Source organism: Saccopteryx bilineata, chromosome 1 (genome assembly GCF_036850765.1).
Source record: "Saccopteryx bilineata isolate mSacBil1 chromosome 1, mSacBil1_pri_phased_curated, whole genome shotgun sequence".
NCBI classification, from domain to species: domain Eukaryota; kingdom Metazoa; phylum Chordata; class Mammalia; order Chiroptera; family Emballonuridae; genus Saccopteryx; species Saccopteryx bilineata.
Genome location: NC_089490.1, coordinates 173,545,339 through 173,569,981, shown reverse-complemented (window position 1 = coordinate 173,569,981; position 24,643 = coordinate 173,545,339). Strand labels below are relative to the sequence as shown.

At 37.6% G+C, this 24,643-nt stretch overlaps 1 protein-coding gene across 8 annotated transcripts in view; it reads right to left on the bottom strand.

Moving 5' to 3' along the window:
- Positions 1–24,643, bottom strand: part of RAPGEF2 (Rap guanine nucleotide exchange factor 2) — a 255,836-nt gene that overhangs the window by 115,351 nt on the left and 115,842 nt on the right. For 6 of the 8 annotated variants that reach the window (XM_066279961.1, XM_066279974.1, XM_066279981.1 and 3 more), the window contains exon 5: positions 2,031–2,106. In XM_066279961.1, the coding sequence (XP_066136058.1) occupies positions 2,031–2,106 (76 nt within the window). Of the gene's footprint in view, positions 1–2,030; positions 2,107–9,223; positions 9,325–9,838; positions 9,883–24,643 lie in introns of those variants that run through there. The other 2 variants (XM_066279992.1, XM_066279994.1) reach the window with 2 other exon arrangements.

Genomic DNA, 24,643 nt, shown 5'->3' with positions numbered 1-24,643 from the left:
AAAGGGAAGGATATTTTCAGTAGTCTTTGTACTGATTTAGTAGTGAAAGAACTCACAGGATGCATTACCACACATTATGAAAGCAACTGCCCCATTGTCAACAAAAATGCTGATGTATAGGAGTAAGTCTGTAAAAAACCCCAAATCCCAAATGACTGAAATAGGACTGCTAGCAGAAAGAGTTTCTCTTCCTATTTTCATTCTGTAGATTCAGTTTCTTTTTAAAATAAATAGTGTTGTTTAAAAATAGAATAATTCCTCATTTTAAACATTTCAGAAACTGATGAATGAACTAATAAAAAGTTACATTTTTACCTCTGATCACATTGATAGAAGGCAGTGTGCCTGCCCACTAGAGGCATATTTAGATGCCAAAACTATTCTCACGCTGGCAACCCTCGTAATTTGCATAGTACCAGCGAGTATAAAATTCTCAACGAATGTTGGAGATCAAAAGCCTTCAGAAAAACCCCCAAGTAGAACTAACAGAAGCCAAAATCTCTAGGAAATATCTAAAATCATTTTAAAACCTGTTATGCCTGACCTGGTCAAGGTACATATGGAAGTTGATGCTTCCTGTTCCTCCCCCCTTCTCTCCCTTTCTCTCTCTCTCTCTCTACCCCACACTGAATAAATTTTTTTTAAATGTTGAAATAAAAAAGACCTGTTGCAGCAATATTCTACTTATCTGCCTACATATTTTCCAATTCTAAATCTTTAGTCACCACTACACCACTCTCTCACCTAAGAATAAATTTTGTGAAATTTTACCAAAATTTTCACTAGCTTTGATGAGGAAGTTCTGATTTCTGATGGAATTCCTCTCCCGCATCATGTGGGAAAACCCTATTACCATCTCTAAAAACAGACTGGTAGTCTACCAAATATTTTATTAAATGTGAACGAAAAGTTTCTATCATCATCGATATTAAGCCACATTTATTTTACAAGGTTTTCCTTGTAAAAGGATGCTGGATGATGAAAAATATGAGTGTCATATCCACTGAATGCCTATACTTGGAGTTGCTTCCATCTCATCTTATTTTTGTTGCTGACTTTTAAAAAGGTATACATATGGCCCTGGACAGTGGCTCAGTGGGTACAGCATCAACCTCGCATATAGATGTCCCAGGTTTGATCCCTGGTCAGGGTACACAGGAGAAGTGACCATCTGCTTCTCCCCCCCCCCTTCTCTCCTTCTTCCTCTCCCACAGCCAGTGGCTCAATTGATTCCAGCCTGGCCCCAGGCACTGATGATAACTCAATTGGTCCCTTGGGCGCTAAAAATAGCTCAGTACTTGAGCATCTGCCCCACCCAGATGGGGGTTTCTGGGTAAATCCCAGTTGGGGCACATGCAGGAGTCTGCCTCACTATCTCTTCTACTCTCACTTAAAAAAAAAAGGCATACATATTATCCTACCTTAAAATCACTTTCATATAGTAAGGAAGGATATGGCAGCCATTTTTTTAAAGCATCAAAAATGTTGCTAATATCTATTTTACCTTTATTTTCTATGAATATGTCTTATCTAAATATAGTTTTTAAATCAAGCAATTCAGTTAAAAAGAGATAAAGATCTCAACAGAGTATTTAAGCAGAAAACCATTTCCCCATTTTTCTTTCAATTAGTTAGAAGAATTGAAGTGATTTCTTTGTGGTAATTGTTATCTCAACACATATCACTGTGACTCATTTTAAGTATCTCCATTCCAATCAATATTTGAAGAGCTAAAACACTGCAATTCAAAAATTCTCCCCAAGTTTCAATTACATGATATTATTATAGATTGATTTACAAAGTTCAAGCACCATTTAGGCACTTGTCCCCTTTAAACTATCTGTCTTTGTTACTTAATTGCACCCTGTAAATAATTGTAATGATTATGAACTCAAATGTATAATGAGTTATAAAATAAATATATACAAATTGATAAAATGTATAATACTCTATTAAAAGTAGTTTGTGGAAGTGCTTTTATTTTATAACTTTTTTAAGGAAAATAAATGTCTTCACAGGAGTATTCTTACCACAATCATTTCAGAAGGCTCTAAAACAATGCATTCACAGCCACGCCTAAAGCTTCCTGCAGAACGCTTGCCAAAACTAGGAAAGAAAAGATTTAAAAGATATAAATTGTGAATTTAAAGCCAACTCTCAAGATAAAAATAAAATATAAAAACAACTACAAGAAGTACACATTGGAGAAAGAGAATCTATTCATTATTTACACAGAATGACAAGAAACCAATCAAACTTAAATTTTAGACATACGTGTTTTGGAAAATTCCAGCACAAAGTTTTCAAATAAATAACCTAAGCAAAAAAGAATTAGTAGGTTTTATGTTAGTCAGTTTTAAATCATTCCCAGTTAGGCAAAGCTTTAAAATATGCCAAGAGGGATGGGAACTGAATCAATGGCAAACTGTAAAAAACCCAAAGAAAGTATGAAGTGTATGTAAACCTCTCTGGTAAACTTAAGTGGCTGAGGTTCAATTTCCTTTCACCTAAAAAGTGTATTTATTTTTCTCTAAATTCTCAAATCAATTAATGCTAAAAATTTAAAGACAAAGGTATTGAATTTAAGACTCTTTCCTTAAAAGTTTGTTTATATATATATACACACACACACACACACACACACACACACACACACACACACACACATACATACACACTAAATGCCCATCCTGCCTGAAAACTGCACTAGAGAACTCAGACCTAGCACCTTTGCCCTATTGGTGAGAACTCCCGTCTTAACACCAGAGCAGGTGCATTCTCTCTGACTCAGCGACCTGATGACCAGAACCATGAAGAGCAAAGCCTGGTCAAGCTAGGGAACCCTAACTTGCTATATACTATTGCACCTCCCACCCCTGCCCATTCACTACTCCAGAAATGCTCCCTTCCCCCCAGCCAACATTTTAGTAACCATTTTAAAAACCTATTTTTGAGAAAAATACGAAATATATGAGAAAAAAATCCTTCCAAACTATTTTATCAAGCAATTTTTCTAAGTGAATTAGACATTTTGAGTGACTCCTATGGACAGTCATGTTTCGTTTATAATCCTCTTTATGAAAGGTGATACGTAATGTATCAAACTTGATAGTGAAAAAGGCGTGTAAGATGAAGAGAACAGGAAAGTCAATATTTTGCTGTGTCACTGTGCTCTCTGGTAAACCAACCTGACCATTCTCTTATTCTAAATTTTACTCATTTGTAAGATTATCAGGTTCGAGTAGGCCTTCACTTACGGCCTTTCCTGCTACAAAATTGTTTCTATGAAAATCAAAAACAGAACCATACTTAGAATATTTTAAAAAATACTTTTATGTTTTTTATTTTGTTACTGAATTTATCGGGATGACACTGATTCACGAGACCACACAGGTTTCAAGTGTACAACTGAACAAAACACCATCTGCACACTGCATCGTGAACACTCTGCCCAAGCAAAGTCTCCTTCCATTCCCATTCCCCTCTGCCCCTCCACCGCCCCCCTCAACCACCTTTCCCTCTGGCTAGCACCACACTGTGACCTGTGTCTAGGTGTTTTTTATATATATAAGTTTTTCTTTTTTGCTTAATCCCTTCTCCTTCTTTTATCCAGTCCCCGACCACTCCCCTCCGACAGCTGTCAGTCTGTAGCCATGCCTGGATTTCTTTTTTTCTTTTTTCTTTTTTTGTATTTTTCTTGAAGCTGGAAACGGGGAGAGACAGTCAGACAGACTCCCGCATGCGCCCGACTGGGATCCACCCGGCAGGCCCACCAGGGGCAACGCTCTGCCCCTCCGGGGCGTTGCTCTGCCGTGAGACCAGAGCCACTCTAGCGCCTGGGGCAGAGACCAAGAAGCCATCCCCAGTGCCCGGGCCATCTTTGCTGCAATGGAGCCTTGGCTGCGGGAGGGGAAGAGAAAGACAGAGAGGAAGGAGGGGGGGGGGGTGGAGAACAAATAGGCGCTTCTCCTATGTGCCCTGGCCGGAATCGAACCCGGGTCCCCCGCACGCCAGGCCGACGCTCTACCGCTGAGCCAACCGGCCAGGGCCTGGATTTCTATTTTGTTCATCAGTTTATTTTATTCCTTAGATTATACATATAAGTAAAATCATCAGTCCTTCTCTGACTGGCCTATTTCACTTAGCATAACAATCTCCAACTCCATCCATGCTGTTACAAAAGGTAAGGTTTTCTTCTTCTTTTTACAGCTGAGTAGTATTTCATTGTGTAAATGTACCACCACTTTTTTATCCTCTCATCTACTGATGGGCACTTGGGCTGTTTCCAGATCTTGGCTATTGTAAACAATGCTGCATTGAACATAGGGATGCAAATATTCTTCCAAATTAGTGTTTCAGTTTCTTCAGATATATTCCCAGAAGTGAAATCACTGGGTCAGAAGGCAATTCCATTTTTAATTTTTTGAGGAATCTCCATACTGTTTTCCACAGAGGCTACACCAGTCTGCATTCCCACCAGCAATGCAGGAGGGTTCCCTTTTCTCCACATCCTCACCACTACTTTTTGTTTGTTGATTTATTGATGATACCCATGCTGACAGGTGTGAGGTGACATCTCACTGTGGTTTTAATTTGCATCTCTCTGATGATTAGTGGTGTTAGGCATCCTTCTTTTCATATGTCTATTGGACATCTATATGTCCTCTTTGGAGAAGTGTTTATTCAGGTCCTTTGCCCATTTTTTAACTGGGTTGTTTGTCTTCCTGGTATTGAGTGTGTAAGTTCTTTACATTATCTTGGAAATTAACCCCTAACCATATGTATCATTGGCAATATGTTCTCTCATTCAATGGGTTCCACAATCATTTTGTTAATTGTGCCCTTTGCTGAGTGAAAGCTTCTTAGTTTGATGTAGTCCCATTTGTTTACTTTTCCACTGCTTTCCTTGCCCAAGTAGAAACTTCTTTTAAAATATTCATGTACATTCACACATACAAACTTACACAAACATACAAATGTCCCTTGGTGCCACTGTCAGAAATGGATAATTAGTCCTATCAAATGTATTCTCTTTTGTTGTTATGTCTTATAAGAAATTATACAAAGTGATCTACAGATTCAATGCAATCCCTATTAAAATCCTAATAGCCTTTTTTGGAGAATAGAAAATCCAATCTTCAAATTAACATGAAATTGTAAAAGGTCCTAATTAGCTGAACAATTCTGAAGAAAAACAAAATCAGAGGGTTCACAGTTCTTGATTTTGAAACTTACCACAAAGCTACAGTAATCAAAACAGTGTGGTACTGGCCTAAGGATAGCCATAAAAGAAATACAATTGAAAGTCCACTAATAAACCCTATCCATATATCTATGGCCATCTGAATTTTCATAAAGGTGTGAAGTTCATTCAATGGGGAAGAAAAGTTTCTTCAACAAATGTGTGAGACAACTGTATTTACACAGGAAAAAGAATAAAGTTGGACTCCTACCTCTTGCCATAAACAAAAATGAACTCAAAAATGAACCTAAATAAAAGAGCCAAAACCACAAAACCCTTATAAAAAAGAAGGATGAATACTATGACTTTGAATTTGGCAACGGATTCTTAGATATGACACCAAAAACATAATCAGCAAAAGAAAAGATAGATTAATTAGACTTCATGAAACTTAAAAACTTCTGTGCATCAAAGGAACATTATTAAGAAACTGAAAAGACAATCTAGAAAGTGGGAGAAAATACTTGCAAATCATATGCCTGAGAACAGTTTAATGTTCAGAATATATAAAGAACTCCTAGAACTCAACAACAAAAGGACAAACAATTCAATTTAAAAATGGGCAAAGGACTTGAATATGACAATATAAAACTAGCAAGTAAGATCGTGAAAAGTTGAATAGAAACAGACCCACAGAGACAGAGAACCAACTGACAGTGCCAGAGGAGAAGGGAAGTTGGGAGGCTAGCTAAACAGGTAAAGGGCTTAGGAAGCAGGGATTATTGGTAGTCAGGAAACAGTCACAGAGATGCGAAGTACAGCATAGAAACTACAGTCAATAATATTGTAATGACTAAGTATAGTGCCAGGTCGGGACCTGAAATATCAGGGCAGTGAGGATCCCTTTGTAAAGTATATGACCATCTAATACAAAATAATATTAAACATAATCTATAATTGAAAAATAAAATAAAATAGTACGAAAAGTTGTTCAACATCCTCAGTCATTAGGGAAAAGCAAATAAAAACCACAATGAGATTCTATTTCACATCTGATATTAGATATGAATGAGATAATAGGATGGAAATCAATTAAAAAATAATAATGAGTGAACAAGAGAATACAAAGAACTTGGAACCCTTGTACTTTGCTGATGGGAAGGTAAAATGGCGCGTAATAAACCCAGAAGACATCTGCTATGTCAATAAACTCATCACAAAAGGACAAATACTGTATGATTACACTCACAGCCCCTTCCCACATTTGATAACATAAACTCTCGTCTTTGAAGCTTGACAGTGATGAGGAATAATTTCTGGACCTCCTCAGGAATACTGCTGTAGTCTATCACATGTGCCCAACAAGCACCAACCCCATGACAAGCGGCGAACAGAGTTCTGTTGGAAGGAGGATTCTCAGAGGCTGGCTAGGCTCACTTATCACCAGCTAGTTGAATAAAAAATACAAATCAGCTTTTGTAACTCAGAAGATGGTTCAAATTCAGCAAAAGTACAAATGACCACCAGTAGCCTGAGGGTCATTACCCTGGAAGAGTCAAAGAACTGAATGTCAAATCTATAAAAACCTAGCCTGTTGGGGCAGCGGCTGCCAGAACTTCAACCAGTAGAACATCTGCTTCTCTGAAATGGCACTCACAATACAACATACCAAGATAAACAAAGATATTTTTAAAATGTAAACTCCTTAATTTTTAAACTGACACAATTATTTAACCTTGAATTAAAATATTTTTACAAATTAATCACAATCTTCTAGTAGTTTCAGACTTTCTGTGTACGCATGTTTACGTATTGTATAGGTCACAAATATAAATTACATATATTATGAATAACTGTCTTCCTAACACAAGCAAGATGTATCTAACAGTTATTAATAAGACTTGGCCTGAATATTTTAAAACCTGTTAGCCCATCCTATACTAGATGCCACCTTTCATAAGAGGTTATAAAATCAGAAAGAATGAGATACGAAGAGACTGAAGTATGGGATATAGTTTTAAAGAATGCCAATAGTCCTCCAGTTCTACACAGTATGAAAATTGAATCATGAGTGTCTATTTTAAATCCACCTAAATTGTTCTGTGTAAATACACTGTACAGCCTGACTCTTAACTATCTAATCTCAACGTATTTCAGAATGTCCCTATAATCTTACATTAAACAACCAAAGATGACACCTAAATGTGATTTGGGTTCAATTTGGATAAAGATATTGGTTCCCTGAGATATTAAAAAAAACCCAAAAAACAGAGAAACACTAGCCCTGGCCGGGAAGCTCAGTTGGCTAGAACATCGTCCGGAGAGGCCAACGTTGTGGGTTCAACCAATGAATACATCAACAAGTGCAACAAATCAATGTTTCTCTCTCTCTCTAAAATCAAGAAAAAAACCCTCACAGTAAATGATTAAAAAAGACCACTTGCAGCATAACAAGTAAATTATTCCTAAATGTTTCTATTTCCATAGTACAATGGATTTAGGAATGGCTCCTCCCAAACAGTCTAACAACCTAGACTTTCATTCCCATTAAATTAAACTTTGGCTAAAGTTTTTGTGCCATACAAATTAAAAATTACAAATTGTTTCTGAAATTAAAATAAGTTCAACATTTTTACAGGTACAAAACTCAAGGACTTTTATAGAACCAAAAATATGCAGACAGAAAATAATCAGTAAAAGTAATTCGTCTTCTACGTAACGCAAAATAGAGAAAAAAAAATTGAAGAGCTTGGTAAACTTGTTTTCAAGCTCAAGAGACATACCAAGAAAGCACAAATGTTTGAGAAAATAAAATCTTACCTAGTTTTCCTAAATACCAATAGGTAACGATACACCGGACAGGGTGGTACAGGCTCTTACTCTGGTAAGGCCTCCTGTTCTAAGTTCCTGTGACCACATTTTCCTCTCCCCAAGTGGATTCAAGAGGACTTTCTACCAATGTGAGTTTCCACGATAGGCAGTCACTGAGCACAGAAGCCCTTCTATCAGTGTCCCTAAAATGGCCCTTTGTATGGGCCTCCACATGCTCATACGTCAGAACTGCCCGTGGAATGCAATGCCTCCGTATTGGAATGTAAACTTGTTCATGTCAGGCTATACTCTGTGGGGGCATCCACAGCAATCAAACTGAGGTTAGACTGGTAGGCAATCCTAATGTACAAAATGATGAAAAATGTAATACTCTAAAATATAAAGTTTTCATACCTCAATTTCTAGAAAATGATAAGCAGGTACTAAGTTTTACTTTCCTCCCCTCAAATCTAATTAAATAACTGCAGTGATGCACTTAAGCCAAAAATCTATGTATTTCTTTTGGACTTATAAAAAAATATCCACATGACATTTTCTTTGGATAGCGGAAGAGCAACTAACTTTAAGTAAAAAAAAAAAAAAATCTAACAAGAAACTGCTGATGCCACCAATTCCATTCTCAAAAGAAAAGTACAATATGCAGGAATAAATTTTAATAGACGTGTAAGAGGAAAGTAGTTTAGTTTGAAGGATTAAGCATAAAAAGGCATTTCATTTTTTAAATATTTTATTCTCACCCATTAGTTCAACAAAAAAGAAAGTAACATATTTAAAACAAAAACATGCACACACCAAGCACACACACACATTGTGTGCGTGCGTGCACGTGCGTGTAAATTACAAACTGTTTATAAAGCATGGTCTTTAATGGGCTCATATTTCAATAGTAACTATTCAATACTTGGGAAACTCAGCACACAATTAAGCATCTCTACATTTCTTTCAAGGCTCATTTAGAAATATTCTAACAATCATCACCCTGCACAAATGAACAGAGGCTTGTTCCTCTGCACAGAGAAATCTCAACATTTAACCTTTGCTTATAAAAAAAGTGTACGAGACAGAAAATTACAAGCAAAGGCCTCGTGGCTGGATTTTTCTCTTCTCTCTCTACTTCTCAGTAGCCTGTTGTCTATTGCAACTACAGAAGTACTAAACATTTGACATTTATGCTAATAACATTTTAATTCCTTTAAAAAAAAATCTAACCTGTACTGTCTTCAACAGTATCTGTGAAGCACTAGTAACCAGCAATGGCACTGCCACCTTCCATAGGAGCTCTTTTCTCTGCGGCAGTGAGCACTCCCCATTTCCCAGGAACTTCTCTCTCTGTGAGTCCATGCGGCTGTAGCTTGAGCAGAGAGCCAACATTCCTTCTGACGGCTAATTTCCTCCTCCAATGACCCACCCACCCCTCCTGGCTGCAGTTGTGTGCTACGCATGTTGTATGGGCACTGTTTCCGCATACCAGCCTCATGACCTCAGCGGCTGCCTGACAGACGCTCTTTATCAATTTCTATTAATTCATTATCTACTCTCTTGTAAGTCAAGGGCAAGTAGGAAAATCTGCAATGTCTGCTCTCCTATGAGTCTTCAAGGTCAAATGCTTAGATGTGCTCAGCAGTGCAATTTTGTTATTAAAATTTACCCAAGCTGCACTACACACGTGGCTCTCCACCAAAGGAATGCTGACTTGTATACCTGGCTTGAGGGATTATCATGGAAAAGACTAGCATAAATTTAAATCAAAACAGCATGTGAAAAGTTGAAAGAGGCTGCTTTCCCTCTTGTCCTCCCCTTCCAGAGTAAAAAAGTGGGTCTTACCTCAGCTGTTGTTGGGGTGAAGAGAGCAAGCACTTTTTCTCTCATGCCACACTCTAAACCAGCAAAGGACACTGGTGTGATGACTACATTTTGGTAGTGACTATGTCCTCGTGACCAAACTGCTGGAGAACAGCTCAGCTAAATTGATCTGCAGCTATCAGTCTACACAGTGGCACAAACAGGTCTCTGCTGATCACAGGGCTTTGTACACAGATGGCGGCTGATCGGTTTGAATAAAAGTTACAGTCCATAACAGCTTTCCCCTTCAGCATGCAGACACAAGCCTTATCCAGAATGTCTTCTGAAATGTTCACATTTCCGTGTGCAGAGCTCACCAAGTACGTATTGAAGGGACAAGGAAGCTTAGCTCTAAAATGTTATCTAAAAGTGACCTAATTTTTATAAAACTGACTCAAAAAGAGAAAATAAGCAATTGGATTAGGAAATAACCAAACAGATTGATGTAACACGTCAATGAGAAAAATAGTAGATGAATTCAAATGCATGACTAAGGTTGGTCCTAAGCCAGAAAGAACCAGAATTGATTTCAAGAATCAAACAAGATTTCAAGAATGCCAACCAAAAATCTGATATTCTTTAAATTATTATATAAATGGCATCAAAAACCCAGACACCAGCCTCCCAAAAACCTGGTATACAGACCATAAAATAAGTTGAAATAATAGGCATGTTTTTGTAAGGGAGAACCTGAAAAATAATTCAGGCCACTTGAATAATACTGCACTCATAATCTTTTTTTTTTTTTTTTTTTTTTTTGTGGCAGAGACAGAGCAAGTCAGAGAGAGGGACAGACAGAAAGGGAGATAGATAAGAAACATCAGGCCCTGGCCGGTTGGCTCAGTGGTAGAGCATCAGCCTGGTGTGCAGAAGTCCCGGGTTCGATTCCCGGCCAGGGCACACAGGAGAGGCGCCCATCTGCTTCTCCACCTCTCCCCCTCTCCTTCCTCTCTGTCTCTCTCTTCCCCTCCCACAGCCGAGGCTCCATTGGAACAAAAGATGGCCCGGGTGCTGGGGATGGCTCCTTGGCCTCTGCCCCAGGCGCTAGAGTGGCTCTGGTCGCGACAGAGCAACGCCCCGGATGGGCAGAGCATCGCCCCCTGGTGGGCGTGCCGGGTGAATCCCGGTTGGGCGCATGCGGGAGTCTGTCTGCCTCCCCGTTTCCAGCTTCAGAAAAATACAAAAAAATAAAAAAAATAAAAAAAGAAACATCAATTCTTTGTTGTGGTTCATTGATTGACTTCTCATATGTGTCTTGACGGGGGGGGGGGGGGGGGGGGGGGTTACAGCAGACTGAGTGACCCCTTGCTTGAGCCAGCGACATTGTGCTTAAGCTGGTGAGCCTTGCTCAAACCAGATGAGCCCGCACTAAAGCTGGCAACCACCAGGTCTCAAACCCGGGTCCTCCACATCCCAGTCCGATGCTCTATCCACTGCGCCACTGCCTGGTCAGGTTGCACTCATAATCTTTTAAAATTCATAAACCACATTTCCAAAGAGGGAAAAGCATAAAGTCACACATATATGTATTTTCTTACAAAGATATCAAGCAATAGCTGTCAATTTATTTAAAGCATCTGAATGAAACATGGACATTTCTCACAAGCCATACTTACCTTGTTTCACTTTGTTTTGTAGGTGACTTTTCCTTCTAATTCTGCCAAAAAGTAACACTGGCAATATTGTTTAACCTCTGTTTCAGATCATCCCTATAGACTGAACTGGTAAAAATCTATTACTTAACGTGAAAAATAAAATACTTAGGAATAAATTTGATAGAGGTAGTACATAAATTGAACACTAAAAACAAAGTGGTACTAACCTTGCAAAAGAAAATTACATAAGACAAATTATGAGATATACCATGTTCATGGTTTGGAGGGCTCAATATTGTTAAGATAGCAAACCTTCTCAAATTGATCTATAAATTCAGTGAAATGGCAATTATATCCTAGCAACCTTTGACACTGATGAACTCATTTTAAAATTTATATGGAAAGGCAAGAACATAGAAAAGCCATAACAATTTTGATTAAGAACAAATATGGGGATTTAACTACATAGTTTTAAAATTTACCATAAAGCAACACAAATGAAGACAATATGGAATTGGTATGACATGTAGATCACTTTAAAACAGAAGAGGGATTCTAGAAATAGACCTGATCAACTATGGTGAACTGATTTTAACAAATGTGCTAAAGCACATTAATCAATAACAAATATTTCTTTCAATAAATGGTCCTGGAACAACTGAATTGTCTGTATGGAAAAATATAAACCTTAATCCTTAATTTATACCATACACAAAAATTAAATCAAAATAGATCTCATATCTAAATGGAAAAGCTAAAACTACTAATTTTCTAACAAAAGCATAAGAAAGCCTTTAACCAGTGGTCCCCAACCTTTTTTGGGCCACGGACTGGTTTAATGTCAGAAAATATTTTCACACGGACTGGCCTTTAGGGTGGGATGGATAAATGTATCACGTGATCGAGACAAGCATCAAGAGTGAGTCTTACACGGATGTAACAGAGGGAATCTGGTCATTTTAAAAAAATAAAACATCGTTCAGACTTAAATATAAATAAAATGGAAATAATGTAAGTTATTTATTCTTTCTCTGTGGACCAGTACCAAATGGCCCATGGACTGGTACCAGTCCGTGGCCCAGGGGTTGGGGACCACTGCCTTTAACAATATCAGTTTAAGAAAAGATCTCTTAAACAGGACACCAAAACATACAGAGTATAACAGAAAACATTAACATCCCTGCCCTGATAACTTAGTAGGTTAAAGCATTGTCCTGAAGCACAGAGGTTGCCAGTTCAATCTCTCTGGTCAGGGCACATATCAAAACAGATCAATGTTCCTGAATCTCTCTCGCTCCCTCTTTTCCTCTCTCTAAAATCAATATAATAAACATTAAAGAAAAAGAAAACATTAACATAGTAGACTTCATTAAGATGCAAAGTTGTTGCTTTTAAACGGAGTTAAGAAAAAAGTGGAGTAAGATCCAAGATGGCAGAGACATGGAAGCTACATTCAACTCCTCCTAGGACCAAAGTGGAATTACAACTAAAATATAGAACAATTAACCTGAATAACCGGCTGAAGACTAGCTGAACAGAAGTTTTATAACCAAGAAACAGAAGTCACAAAGAGACTGGTAGGAATGATGGAGAGAAAAAAGGCTGGGCCCTGTACACATGTGTGGCTAATGAGATTGAGAATACAAAGGGATTTCCCAGCTGCAAAGGTTTACCCTCGAGTAGCATGAGATCTTAATGCTATGCTGGGCTCCCCAGCTCAAAGCACATATAGTCAGAAGAGGTGCCCATATAACATCTGGCTGTGAGAATCAGCGAGGATTCTGTCCACTAGGGAAAAATAGTTTCTGCTAGAAACTGGGCTCCAGTGGAGGGATGGCACCTCAGAGTGGACTGGGATCACGTGAGGAAAGATTAGGTTGTACAGCTCTGGGGAGAGAGTTGAAGGGACAGCCTCCAGGGTCCCTGTGCTGAGTCCCTCTCCCAGACTGCACACAGATGCGTTGTTCCTGGGTCAAGCACTCCCCTCCAAACATCATCAGCATGGGGGAATGCAACAGCCCAATCTTCTTCCTCCACCATTGCCCCTCACTGCCAAGCTCATGCCCTACTGAAGAGTCAGCCATTAGGGCCCTTGAAGTAGAGGTACAGGCAACTCAGGAGGCATAAGAAAAGAAGTTGTATAACTCTGAGGCACAGGCCATTTCCCCCTCAACGCCTGACTGGCACCTCCCACAAGAGGAGATCCACTAGCTCTGTCTTACTGACATCTAGTGGCTCCACCCTGCCAGGACTACACCCTACAAAACTGTCAACTGGCTGTGGACAGCTTAGGCCCATGGTACAGAAGGCTCTTGAGGAGGTCCAGATTAAATCAAGGAAAAACTGATTTGTATAGCCCTAGGAAAGGAGCCATTTTTCCCTCACACACTCAACCTGCACCATCATTCCTATACAGATACCTCCCTATACATGACCAAATCTTGTTCTGTTTAAGCCTGATAAAGTCTGACGACAATTCCAGGATCCTATCCCACCAAAAAGGTCAGCAGTGACCCAGCGAGTGGTAGCCGGAATTGGTATGTTTTGAGACTTTTGTTTAGTGGCCTCAGATCCAGAAGGGGCACTGAGTTTGAATTTGTATCAATCTGATAAACACCACTCACTCCTACCTCACACAACTGATGTACTAACAGAGTCTATTTCAGTAACTGAGCCTAACAAGCAGTCAACAGGTAGAGGCAGATCTTAGGATGCCTTGGGCTTTTTGCTAACCTGCACTTGGGGGCTCTACACTGGTGGAAGCAGGCCTTTGTGTGCAGCTTGGCCCCTTCCATGCACACACAGGCACAGCAGAGGCAGCCACCAACATACATGGTGGCAGGATTCAGACCACATCAGAGCATGACCCAATCGGTTCCACAAGTGGCAAACCCAATGAGAGATCTCGGCAGGCACCAGACCTTGCTAGGATAAATTCTGCTTTGTGGGGTCAGCCCTGCACAGGAGCTCATACACTTTGGTTGGAGTCAATCCTCACAGTCAGCCAGTCTGAGGGTCAACCCTAGTCACAGAAGGGCCAACAGCAATTAAAACTCAACTACAACAGGAGGGGCTCACATAACCCACACAAGGGACATTTCTATAGTACCTAGTTCAGCTGATCAGGAAGCCTGAGCCATAGCCCTGGCCAGTTGGCTCAGCGGTAAAGCATTGGTCTGGTGTATGAAAGTCCTGGGTTTGATCCTGGTCAGAGCAAACAGGAAAAGCAACCATCTGCTTCTCCATTACTTACCCTCCCCCCCTCTTTTCCCTCCTTCCCTGCCCACAGCCATGGCTCGAATGGTTCAAGCAAGTTGGCCCCCGGTGCTAGGGATGGCACCATGGCCTTGCCTCAAGTGCTGAAATAGTTCAGTTGCTAAGCAATGAAGCAGCAGCCCCAGATGGGCAGAGCATAGCCCTGTAGGGTCTCTCTGCCTCCCCACCCCTCTCTCTTTCACACACACACACACACACACACACACACACACACACACACACGAAGCCTGAGCCACTGAATGGCAAAAGAGAAATATGTAAGACCATCATACAAAGTGTCTTCCATTGGAGACATAGAATATCTACCTATTACACATAAACAAATGGAGAGAGATAGCAAAAAAAAAAAAAGGAGACAAATAAATAAATACACATGCCCCAAGTGGGAGAAGGGGGAGATAATACCATCCCAGAAAAACAACTAAATAAAATGAAGGCAAGCAATCTACCAGATACAGAATTCAAAGCCAAATTTATAAGAATGACCAAGGTACTTAGTGAAAACTTTAACCAAGAGAGCAAATATGAAAAAGGACACAGAAACCATAAAAAAGAATGGATCATAAAATGAATAATATAACATCTAAAATGAAGAATATACTAGAAGAAATAAACAGTAGCTTAAATGAAACAGAGAATCAAATTAGTGATTTAGCAGACAAGGTAACAGAAAACAATCAGAGCAGCCCAATTTTTAAAAATGAGGATAGATTAAGAGAGCTTAGGGATAACATGAAACATAACAACATCCACATCATAGGAATACCAGAAGGAGAAGACAGAGAGCAAGGGATTGAGAACCTACTTTGAAAAATAACGAGTAAAAACATCCTTTCCCAGTGAAAGAAAAAGACAAATTTAGGAAGTACAGAGAATCCTAAGCATGATGAACCCAAAGAGGCCCACACCAAGACACATCATAATTAAAATACCAAAGGTTAAAGATAAAGTAGAGAATTTTAAAAGCAGCAAAAGAAAGACAATATAGTTATCTAGAAGAGAATTCTCATAAGACTATCAGCTGATTTCTCAACAAAAACATTTTCAGGCCAGAAGGTATTGGAAGAAAATATTCAAAGTGATAAAAATCAAGGGCCTACAACCAAGACTACAGACCCATATATATGCTGTCTACAAGAGACCAACTTCAGAACAAAAGACACACCAAACTAAAAGTAAAAAGTTGGGAAAAGACATTTCATGCAAAAAGAAATGGAGGGGAAAAAAGGCTGAGGTAGCAATACTTATACAAAATAGATTTTAAAACAGAAGCTATAATAAAAGACAGAAAAGAATATTACACACTGATAAAGGAATCAATCAAATAAGAGGACATAACCATTATAAACATTTAAGCATCTAACATTAGAAGTACCTAACCATATAAAGCAAATCTTGATGCACATAAAAGGAGTGATTTTAACACTCCATTGCCATTAACGGATAGATCTTCCAGACAGAAAGTCAACAAGAAAATAGCCACCATAAATGACCACTGGACCAGATGAATTTAATTGATTTTTTCATAGCATTTCTCCCCAAAGTAGCAGAATATATACATTTTTTTTCAAGTGCAAATGGAACATTTTCTAGGATAGGCCACATGTTAGGACACAAAATATGTCTCAATAAATTTTAAAAGAATGAAATCATATCAAGCATCTTCACCAACCACAGTGGTACAAAACTAGAAATCAATTACAAGGAAAAAATAAAAAACAAACACATGGAGGCTAAATAACATGTTACTAAGCAATGAATGGGTTAACAGTGAGGTCAAGGAAAAAATCAGAAGATACCTGATACAAAGAAAATGAAAACACAACAGAAAATATGTATATATAAGACACAGTGAAAGCAGCCCTAAAAGGGAAATACATAGTGTTACAGGTCTACCTCAAGATAAAAAAAAGTCTCAAATAAACAATCAAACCCTACATCCAAAGGAACCAGAAAAAGAACAACAAACAAAGCCCAAAGTGATTAGAAGGAAGGAAATAATAAAGACCAGAGTGGAAATAAATGAGTAATTAAAAAAATGGAAAAGATCAGTTAAACCAAGAGCTGGTTCTTTGAAAAGATAAACAAGATTGATAAACCTTTAAATAAACTCATCAAGAAAAGACAGAACCCAAATTAATTAAAATCAGAAATAAAAGGGAAGTAACAACTGACACCACAAAAACACAAAGGATTCTGTGAAAATATTACAAACAACTGTATGCTAACAATTTGTGTAATGTGAAAGAAATGAATAAATTCAGAGAAACATACAATCTTTCAAAACTGTATAAACAAAAAATAGAAATTCTGAATAATTACAACCAACAAAATTGAAGTGGTAATCAAAAAGCTTCCAAAATGGAAATGGTAACTAAAAGTCCTGGACTGACGGTTTCATGGATGAATTTTACCAAACATTTATATAACAACTAATACCTATCCTTCTCAAACTATTCCAAAAAGTTCAAAAGAAGACTCCCCATCTCATTTTACACAGTCAGCATTATCCTATTTACAAAACCAGATAAGACACTATGAAAATTACAGGCCAATATTCCTGATAAATACCAATGCAAAACTCCTAAACAAAATATTAGCAAACTAAATTCAGTAATAAATTAAAAAGATCATACATCATGATTAAGTGGGATTTATTCCTGGGATGCAAGGTTGGTACATATCCACAAATCAGTTAATGTGATGCACCATATAAACAAAATGAAGGTTAAAAATATGCTCATATCAATAAATGCAGGAAAAGCACTTAACAAAATCCAATACCCATTTATTATAAAAACTCACAAAGTGGGAATAAGTTACCAAAGAAATTAAAGAGGGTACAAATAAATGGAAGCATATACCATGCTTATAGAGAGGAAGAATTAACATCATTAAAATGTCCACATTACCCAATACAATCAATAGATTCAATTCAATTCCCATCAAAATATCAATGGCATATTGCATGGAATTACCATATTTCCCTATGTATAAGATGCACCTTAATTTTGGGGCCAGAAATTTGAAGAAGAAGAAGAAAAAAGACAAGTTTGACCAAGCAGGAAATGCAAGTAAAAAAACCAACAACAAACCTACAACCACTGTATAAGATGCACCCAGTTTTTTGACCCCAAATTTTTCGAGAAAAGGTTCATCTTATGCATGGGGAAATACAGAACAAATAATCCAAAAATGTATATGGAACCACAAGAGCCCCCAAAGAGCCACAGCAATCTTAAGAAAGAAGAACAAAGTTGGAAGGTTCATGCTACCTGATATCAAACTATACTACAAGCCCACAGTAATCAAAACAGCACAGCACTGGCATAAAAACAGATATATAGACGAATGAACAGAACAGGAAGCCCAAAAATCAACCCGCACCTCCATACCTATATGGTCAATTAATACTTGACAAAGAGGCAACAACATACAATAGGATAAAGATAGTCTATTCAGTAAATAATGCTGGAAAAATTAGACAGATACTTGCAAAAAGAATGAAACTAGACCACCTTCTTACATCATATACAAGAATAAACTTAAAAAGAATTAAAGACAAATAAAAGACTCAAAATCATAAAACTCCTAGAAGAAAACATAGGCAGTAAAATCTTTAACGTTTCTTATAGTAATATTTTTTTCTGATATATCTCTTCAGGCAAGGAAACAAAAGAAAAAAAATAAGCAAATGCAACTACATCAAACTAAAATGTTTTTGTATAGTAAAGAAAACCATGAGCAAAATGAAAAGAGAAGTCACTGAATGGGCGAAAATATTTGCCAATGATACATCTGATAAGGGGTTAACTCCCAATTTTATAAATAACTCATACAATTCCACACCAATCCAATTAAAAAATAAGCAGAGGTTCTGAACAAAGACTTCTGCAAAGAGGACATACTGATGGCCAATAAACATATGAAAAGATGTCCAAATTATCAGAGAAATGCAAATTAAAACCACAATGAGCTATCACCTCACATCTGTCAGAACAGCTATCATCAATAAATCCACAAACAAGTGCTGGTGAGGATGCAGAGAAGAGGGAACCCCTGTGCGCTAATGGTAGGAATGCAGACTGGTGCAGCTTTTATGGAAAATAGTATAGAGGTTCCTCAACAAATTAAAAATAGAACTGTATTAAGACCCAGTAATCCACTTCTGGGTATATATGCAAAGATACCCAAAACACCATTTTGAAAGAATACATGCAGCCCTGTGCTCCCTGCAGCATTATTTTTTTAAAAAAATAAATTTTTATTAATGGTAATGGGATGACATTAATAAATCAGGGTACATATATTCAAAGAAAACATGTCTAGGTTATTTTGTCATTAAATTATGTTGCGTACCCCTTGCCCAAAGTCAGATTGTCCTCCGCCACCCTCTATCTAGTTCTCTGTGCCCCTCCCCCTCCCCCTAACTCTCTCCCTCCCTCCCTCCCATGTCCTCCCTCCCCCCACCCCTGGTAACCACCACACTCTTGTCCATGTCTCTTAGTCTCATTTTTATGTTCCACCAATGTATGGAATCATGTAGTTCTTGTTTTTTTCTGATTTACTTATTTCACTCCTTATAATGTTATCAAGATCCCACCATTTTGCTGTAAATGATCTGATGTCATCATTTCTTATGGCTGAGTAGTATTCCATAGTGTATATGTGCCACATCTTCTTTATCCAGTCTTCTATTGAAGGGCTTTTTGGTTGTTTCCATGTCTTGGCCACTGTGAACAGTGCCCTGCAGCATTATTTACAATAGCCAAGATATGAAAGCAACCCAAGTGACCATCAGTATATGAGTGGATGAAAAAGCTGTGGTACCTGTATACAGAGGAATATTACTAGCCTGTAAAAAGAGTGAAATCTTACCGTTTGTGACCATTATATAATACCTAGTGGGTATTATGCTCAGTGAAACAAGTCAGAGAAAGACAAATGCTATATGATTTCACTTACGAATGGAATCTAAAGAACAATATATATGAACAAGCAAAACATGAACAGACTCATAGATACAGAGAACAGACTGATGGCTGCCAGAGAGGAGGGTGGTCAGGGCACTGGGTGAAAAAGTGTAGGGATTAAGAAGTACAAACTGGTAGTTACAGAACAGTCATGGGGATGTAAAGTACAGCATAGGGAGTATAATCAATAGCATGGTGCCAGATGGGTACTGGAAATATGAGTGGAAAAACTTTGTAAAGTATATGATTCTCTAATCACTATGTTGTACACCTGAAACTCAAGGAAACAGGGAAGGAGTGAAGAAAGCGAAGGAGAGAAGAAAGGGAGGGAGGGAGGGAGAGAGAGGAGGGAGGAAAGGAAGAGAGAGAAAAGCAAACCAAAGATTGGCATGAAATTCTTGCAAAATATATCCAGCAAAGTAATGGTATCCAGAAAATATAAGAATAATTACAACTCAAAAATTAGGCAGTCACTCTAATTTATAATGGGAAAAATCCATTTTTATTCATTTACTTTTTTATTGGTTGATTTTACAGAGAGAAGAAAAGAAAGAGAGGGAGAGAGGGAGAGAGAGACAGGAACATGGACCTGTTCCTATATGTGCCCTGACCAGGGATCAAACCAGCAACCTCGCACATTAGAACAACACTCGAACCAACCAAGCTATCCGGTCAGGGTCAAAATCCAGTTTTTAAAAGAATGTGTTTTAAATGGGTGAAGTAACAACACTTCACAAAAAAAGATATATGAATTTTAAAATTCCCCACAAAGTTGTCTTCAGAGAAATAATAATAAAACCACCATGAGCTTACCACCAGACATCTACATACTAGAGTGGCAAAAATAAAAACATGACAATACCAAATGTTACAGAAGATGTGGAGCAACCAGATGCTCAGAAACTGCTAGCGCAACTGCACAATGGTACAGTCACTATGAAAATCAGCTTGGCAGTTTCTTAGCAATTCCATTCATAAGTATTTATTTATGAGGTAACAAAAACATACATCCACACAAACAGGGAGAAGTTCTTGAATGTTTATAAAAGTAAAAAAAAAAAGAGCAACCCAAACCGTCATGTCCAAATTAATGTTTTATAAAAAATTAATACTACATTGCTTACAAAATTCAATAAAACTTATTAAATCTGTCATCTACTTTATATACAGGAAATGGCAACACATCGCATGGCTTGCTTGAAATAGGTTATGATATAAATTGTGAATGGGGATGGTGAGTGAAGTAAAATTTAAGTTGTCAAAGTCTATCCATATAAGCATCTCCTTTTAGCTTCTATATTCTCCTTATTTACCCACCACGCCACCCTGCCCTACCCTATCCCCAACAATCTTCAAGTGATCCAATGCCACATTTTCCACACACCCCCTTCTAGCTCTGCCCCTGTGTCAAAGCAGGTACCACAACATGCCTGACATTAAATATATTCATTTAAACTTTGATATCCACCCACTTCAACCTCTTCATATTTGGTTAAAGCTGTCAAAGGCATTACTGCCAGGCATCCATGTTCAAAGCACTTTTACTCTGTCTTCTCCCTTGTCTGTAACTTCCATCGCTACATTCTATCAATTAATCCTTCTAAATTATTCTCCCATGTGACCCGTTAACCTCTGTTTCTGTGACAATACTAGTTAGGCCCTTAGCCTTGGCACACCGAAGCTATTGTGATAGGGTTCCTATCTGGTTTCAGATTTACCAAATCTTCCAGGATCCACTCATTCTTCAATGGTTAGACATTGGTTTCATAGTCATTAGTCCAGCCTCTCAGTTCAGATCTGAAAGATCACCTGCTGTTAGCGTCAAAAATGAGCTAACAAGTGGTAAATTCTAATCTAGATTGTAGTAAATGAAAACGATCCCTATAGACTGGGACTCAATATTTTACCCACCCTACAGCCAGGTGACTCTAATAACTAGCTTGGTTTAGAAATTTCTATCTCGGTCAATTACTTTTCATTGTCCTTTTTTTTTTTTTTTTAAGCGAGAGACAAAGACAGAGAATGGGACAGATGGACAAACAGGAAGAGAGAGAGATGAAAAACATCAGTTCTTCAGTGGTACCTTAGTTGTTCATTGATTGCTTTCTCTTATGTTCCTTGACTGGAAGGCTCCAGCCAAGCCAGTGACCCCTTGCTCAAGCCAGTGGCCTCTGGACTCAAGCCAGAGACCATGGGGTCATGTCTATGATCCCACGTTCAAGCCAGATGAGCCCGTGTTCAAGCTGGGACCTCAGGGTTTTAAACCTGGGTCCTCAACATCCCAGGCCGATGCTACCATCGCCTGGTCAGGCACGTTTCAGAGTCTTGCCCCATGTTATCTTCTAATTAAAAATACTGCCAAACACTAGGATTCCAATCCACTGTCTTTTCTACTTACTGTTCCTCAGCACATTCTTAGAAACATTAAAACTCATACTTCTTGGGCTCGAGTAATTATCAGGCAGCTCTTCTCCACTATACTCGAAGGCCTATAATTACATTGTACTCTGACATAGATAATGAGAAAGAAATCCTCTAGCCATAATGATTCCATACAGAAAACTAACTACATATAAAGATTTTTTAGAGTTCACTTAAGTGGAATATTGATTATAAAACCTAAAGACCCTATTCACAGAAACTCCTCATTTTGTGTTTCCAAAATTATAGAATAAGATAAAATTCAAGATCAGGTGACAGAGTGGTAAACTAAAATGGCCTTAAGATTCTTGGTAACAATTAATTATTATTTTATATGACATAATCCATCATGGCAGAAGACCTCTGAGATATATCTACATATATAAATCCTGGAATATATATGATTTAGACTGATAAAATATCTCAAGTTAAAGTTTGCCTATTTGTAAAACTGAATTAAGTATACTAAATATAATGATTTTCTAAATTCACCTTAATGAACCAAATATTAATTTTTACATTTTTAAGTGAATTTATTAAGGTGGCATTAGTTAATAAAATTATATAGGTTTCAAGTGTACAATTCTATAATATGTACATCACCTGTATATTGCATTGGGTGTTTACCCAAAAAAATGAATTTTTAAAAACATAGAAAATATGTTTGAAAGCTTTCAACCATTTCCTCAATTTTTTAAATTATATATAAATGTTTAAGAAATAAGTTTTCTTTTTTAAATAAAAAACTTTTTTTCAATTACAGTTTACATTCAATATTATTTTCTATTAGTTTCAGATGTACAGCATAGTGGCTAGACAACTGTAACTTTACAAAGTGCTCAGTCTGTATTTCCTGTACCCAACTAGCAGCATAGAGTTATCACAATATTATTGACTGTGTTTCCTATGCTGTACTTTACACCCCATTACTATTTTGTAACTCCCTATCTGTACTTCTCAATCCCCTCACCTTTTTCACCTAGTCCCTCAATGGCAACCATCAGTGTTCCCTGTATCAATGAATCTGTTTCTGTTTATAACAAAGTTATCCTTTTTTTTCTTTTTTGTGTCAGAGACAGATAGGGACAGACAGACAGGAAGGAAGAGAGGTGAGAAGCATCATCTCTTTGTTGCAGCTCCTTAGTTATTCATTGACTGCTTTCTCTTAAGTGCCTTGACCGGGGGCTACAGCAGACCAAGTGACCCTTGCTCAAGCCAGTGACCTTGGGTTCAAGCCAATGAGCCATGCTCAAACCAGAGGAGACCGCGCTCAAGCTGGCGAACCTGGGTCCTCTGCATCCCAGTTTGATGCTCTATCCACTGCGCCACTGCCTAGTCAGGCTATAACAAAGTTATCTTAATGAACTAACACACTAAGAAGTTTATAGCTATAAAACATAAAGAATACCATCAACAAAAATAAAGTAAAAAATATTCTGAAATATCTGACTTTAAAAAATTTAGACAAAGGCATAACCAAGAAAATATAGTTATTTAATGTTTATGTTGATTTATAATACAGAAATATTCAATATCAAAACTATATTTTATATTTAATTGCAAAAATATATAACCCCTATGAAACCATAAATGTGCTGCAAAAATAAGAAATGTAAGGAAACCAATAATTTTTAATACTTTGGACTTATATAGTTCATATTCTAATCAGTAATAAATAGCATATAGTTTAAAAACCCACATTATAGTTAAATTCTAACACAAAAAGAAATTGACATACATGTCTAAGCTATTCACATTATATTTTTCAACTATTTTTTAAAACTTTTTTTAAGGACTTTATTAATTTTTCAGAGAGGAGGGGGGGAGAGGAATAGAGAGCAAGAGAGAGAAGAGGGAGGAGCAGAAAGCATCAACTCCCATATGTGCCTTGACCAGGCAGGCCCAGGGTTTCGAACCAGTGACCTCAGTGTTCCAGGTCGACGCTTTATCCACTGAGCCACCACAGGTCTGGCCTCAACTATTTTTATTATTGAAGTACTTTTAAACAATTTTTAGTACATATATCCCAAAATAAAGTTGAATAGATAACACAAAATAAATTTCTTTAACATTCAAATACATAATTTCATTGGTTTTAATGTATATTTAAATACATGTTTATATTATTTTTATATATGCGCAAATATATAACTTAATTCATGATAAAAATAAAATAGAGGGTCCTGAACTATGACTAATTGGAAACTTTAGTTTTATAAAGACATTCCAATTTCACCAAGTATAATTTGCTTTACCTATTAATCTCTCTTAACAATATCCTTCCCTCTTGTTATTTTGTTAGTTCCCAATACTCAAAAATATCCTTCTTCAAACAAAAACAAATGTAGCTGCTATATGTCAGAGACTTTGAATTCATAAGGTAAAATAGTAATTCACACATCCCGCCAATCAGTCCCTGCCCCCCAAACAACTGTGGCACTAACAAGGGTTGAGAATTCCTTTACACCTAGCAGCTGACAAACAATTCAAACATTTTACTGAACAACACAATATTACATCTC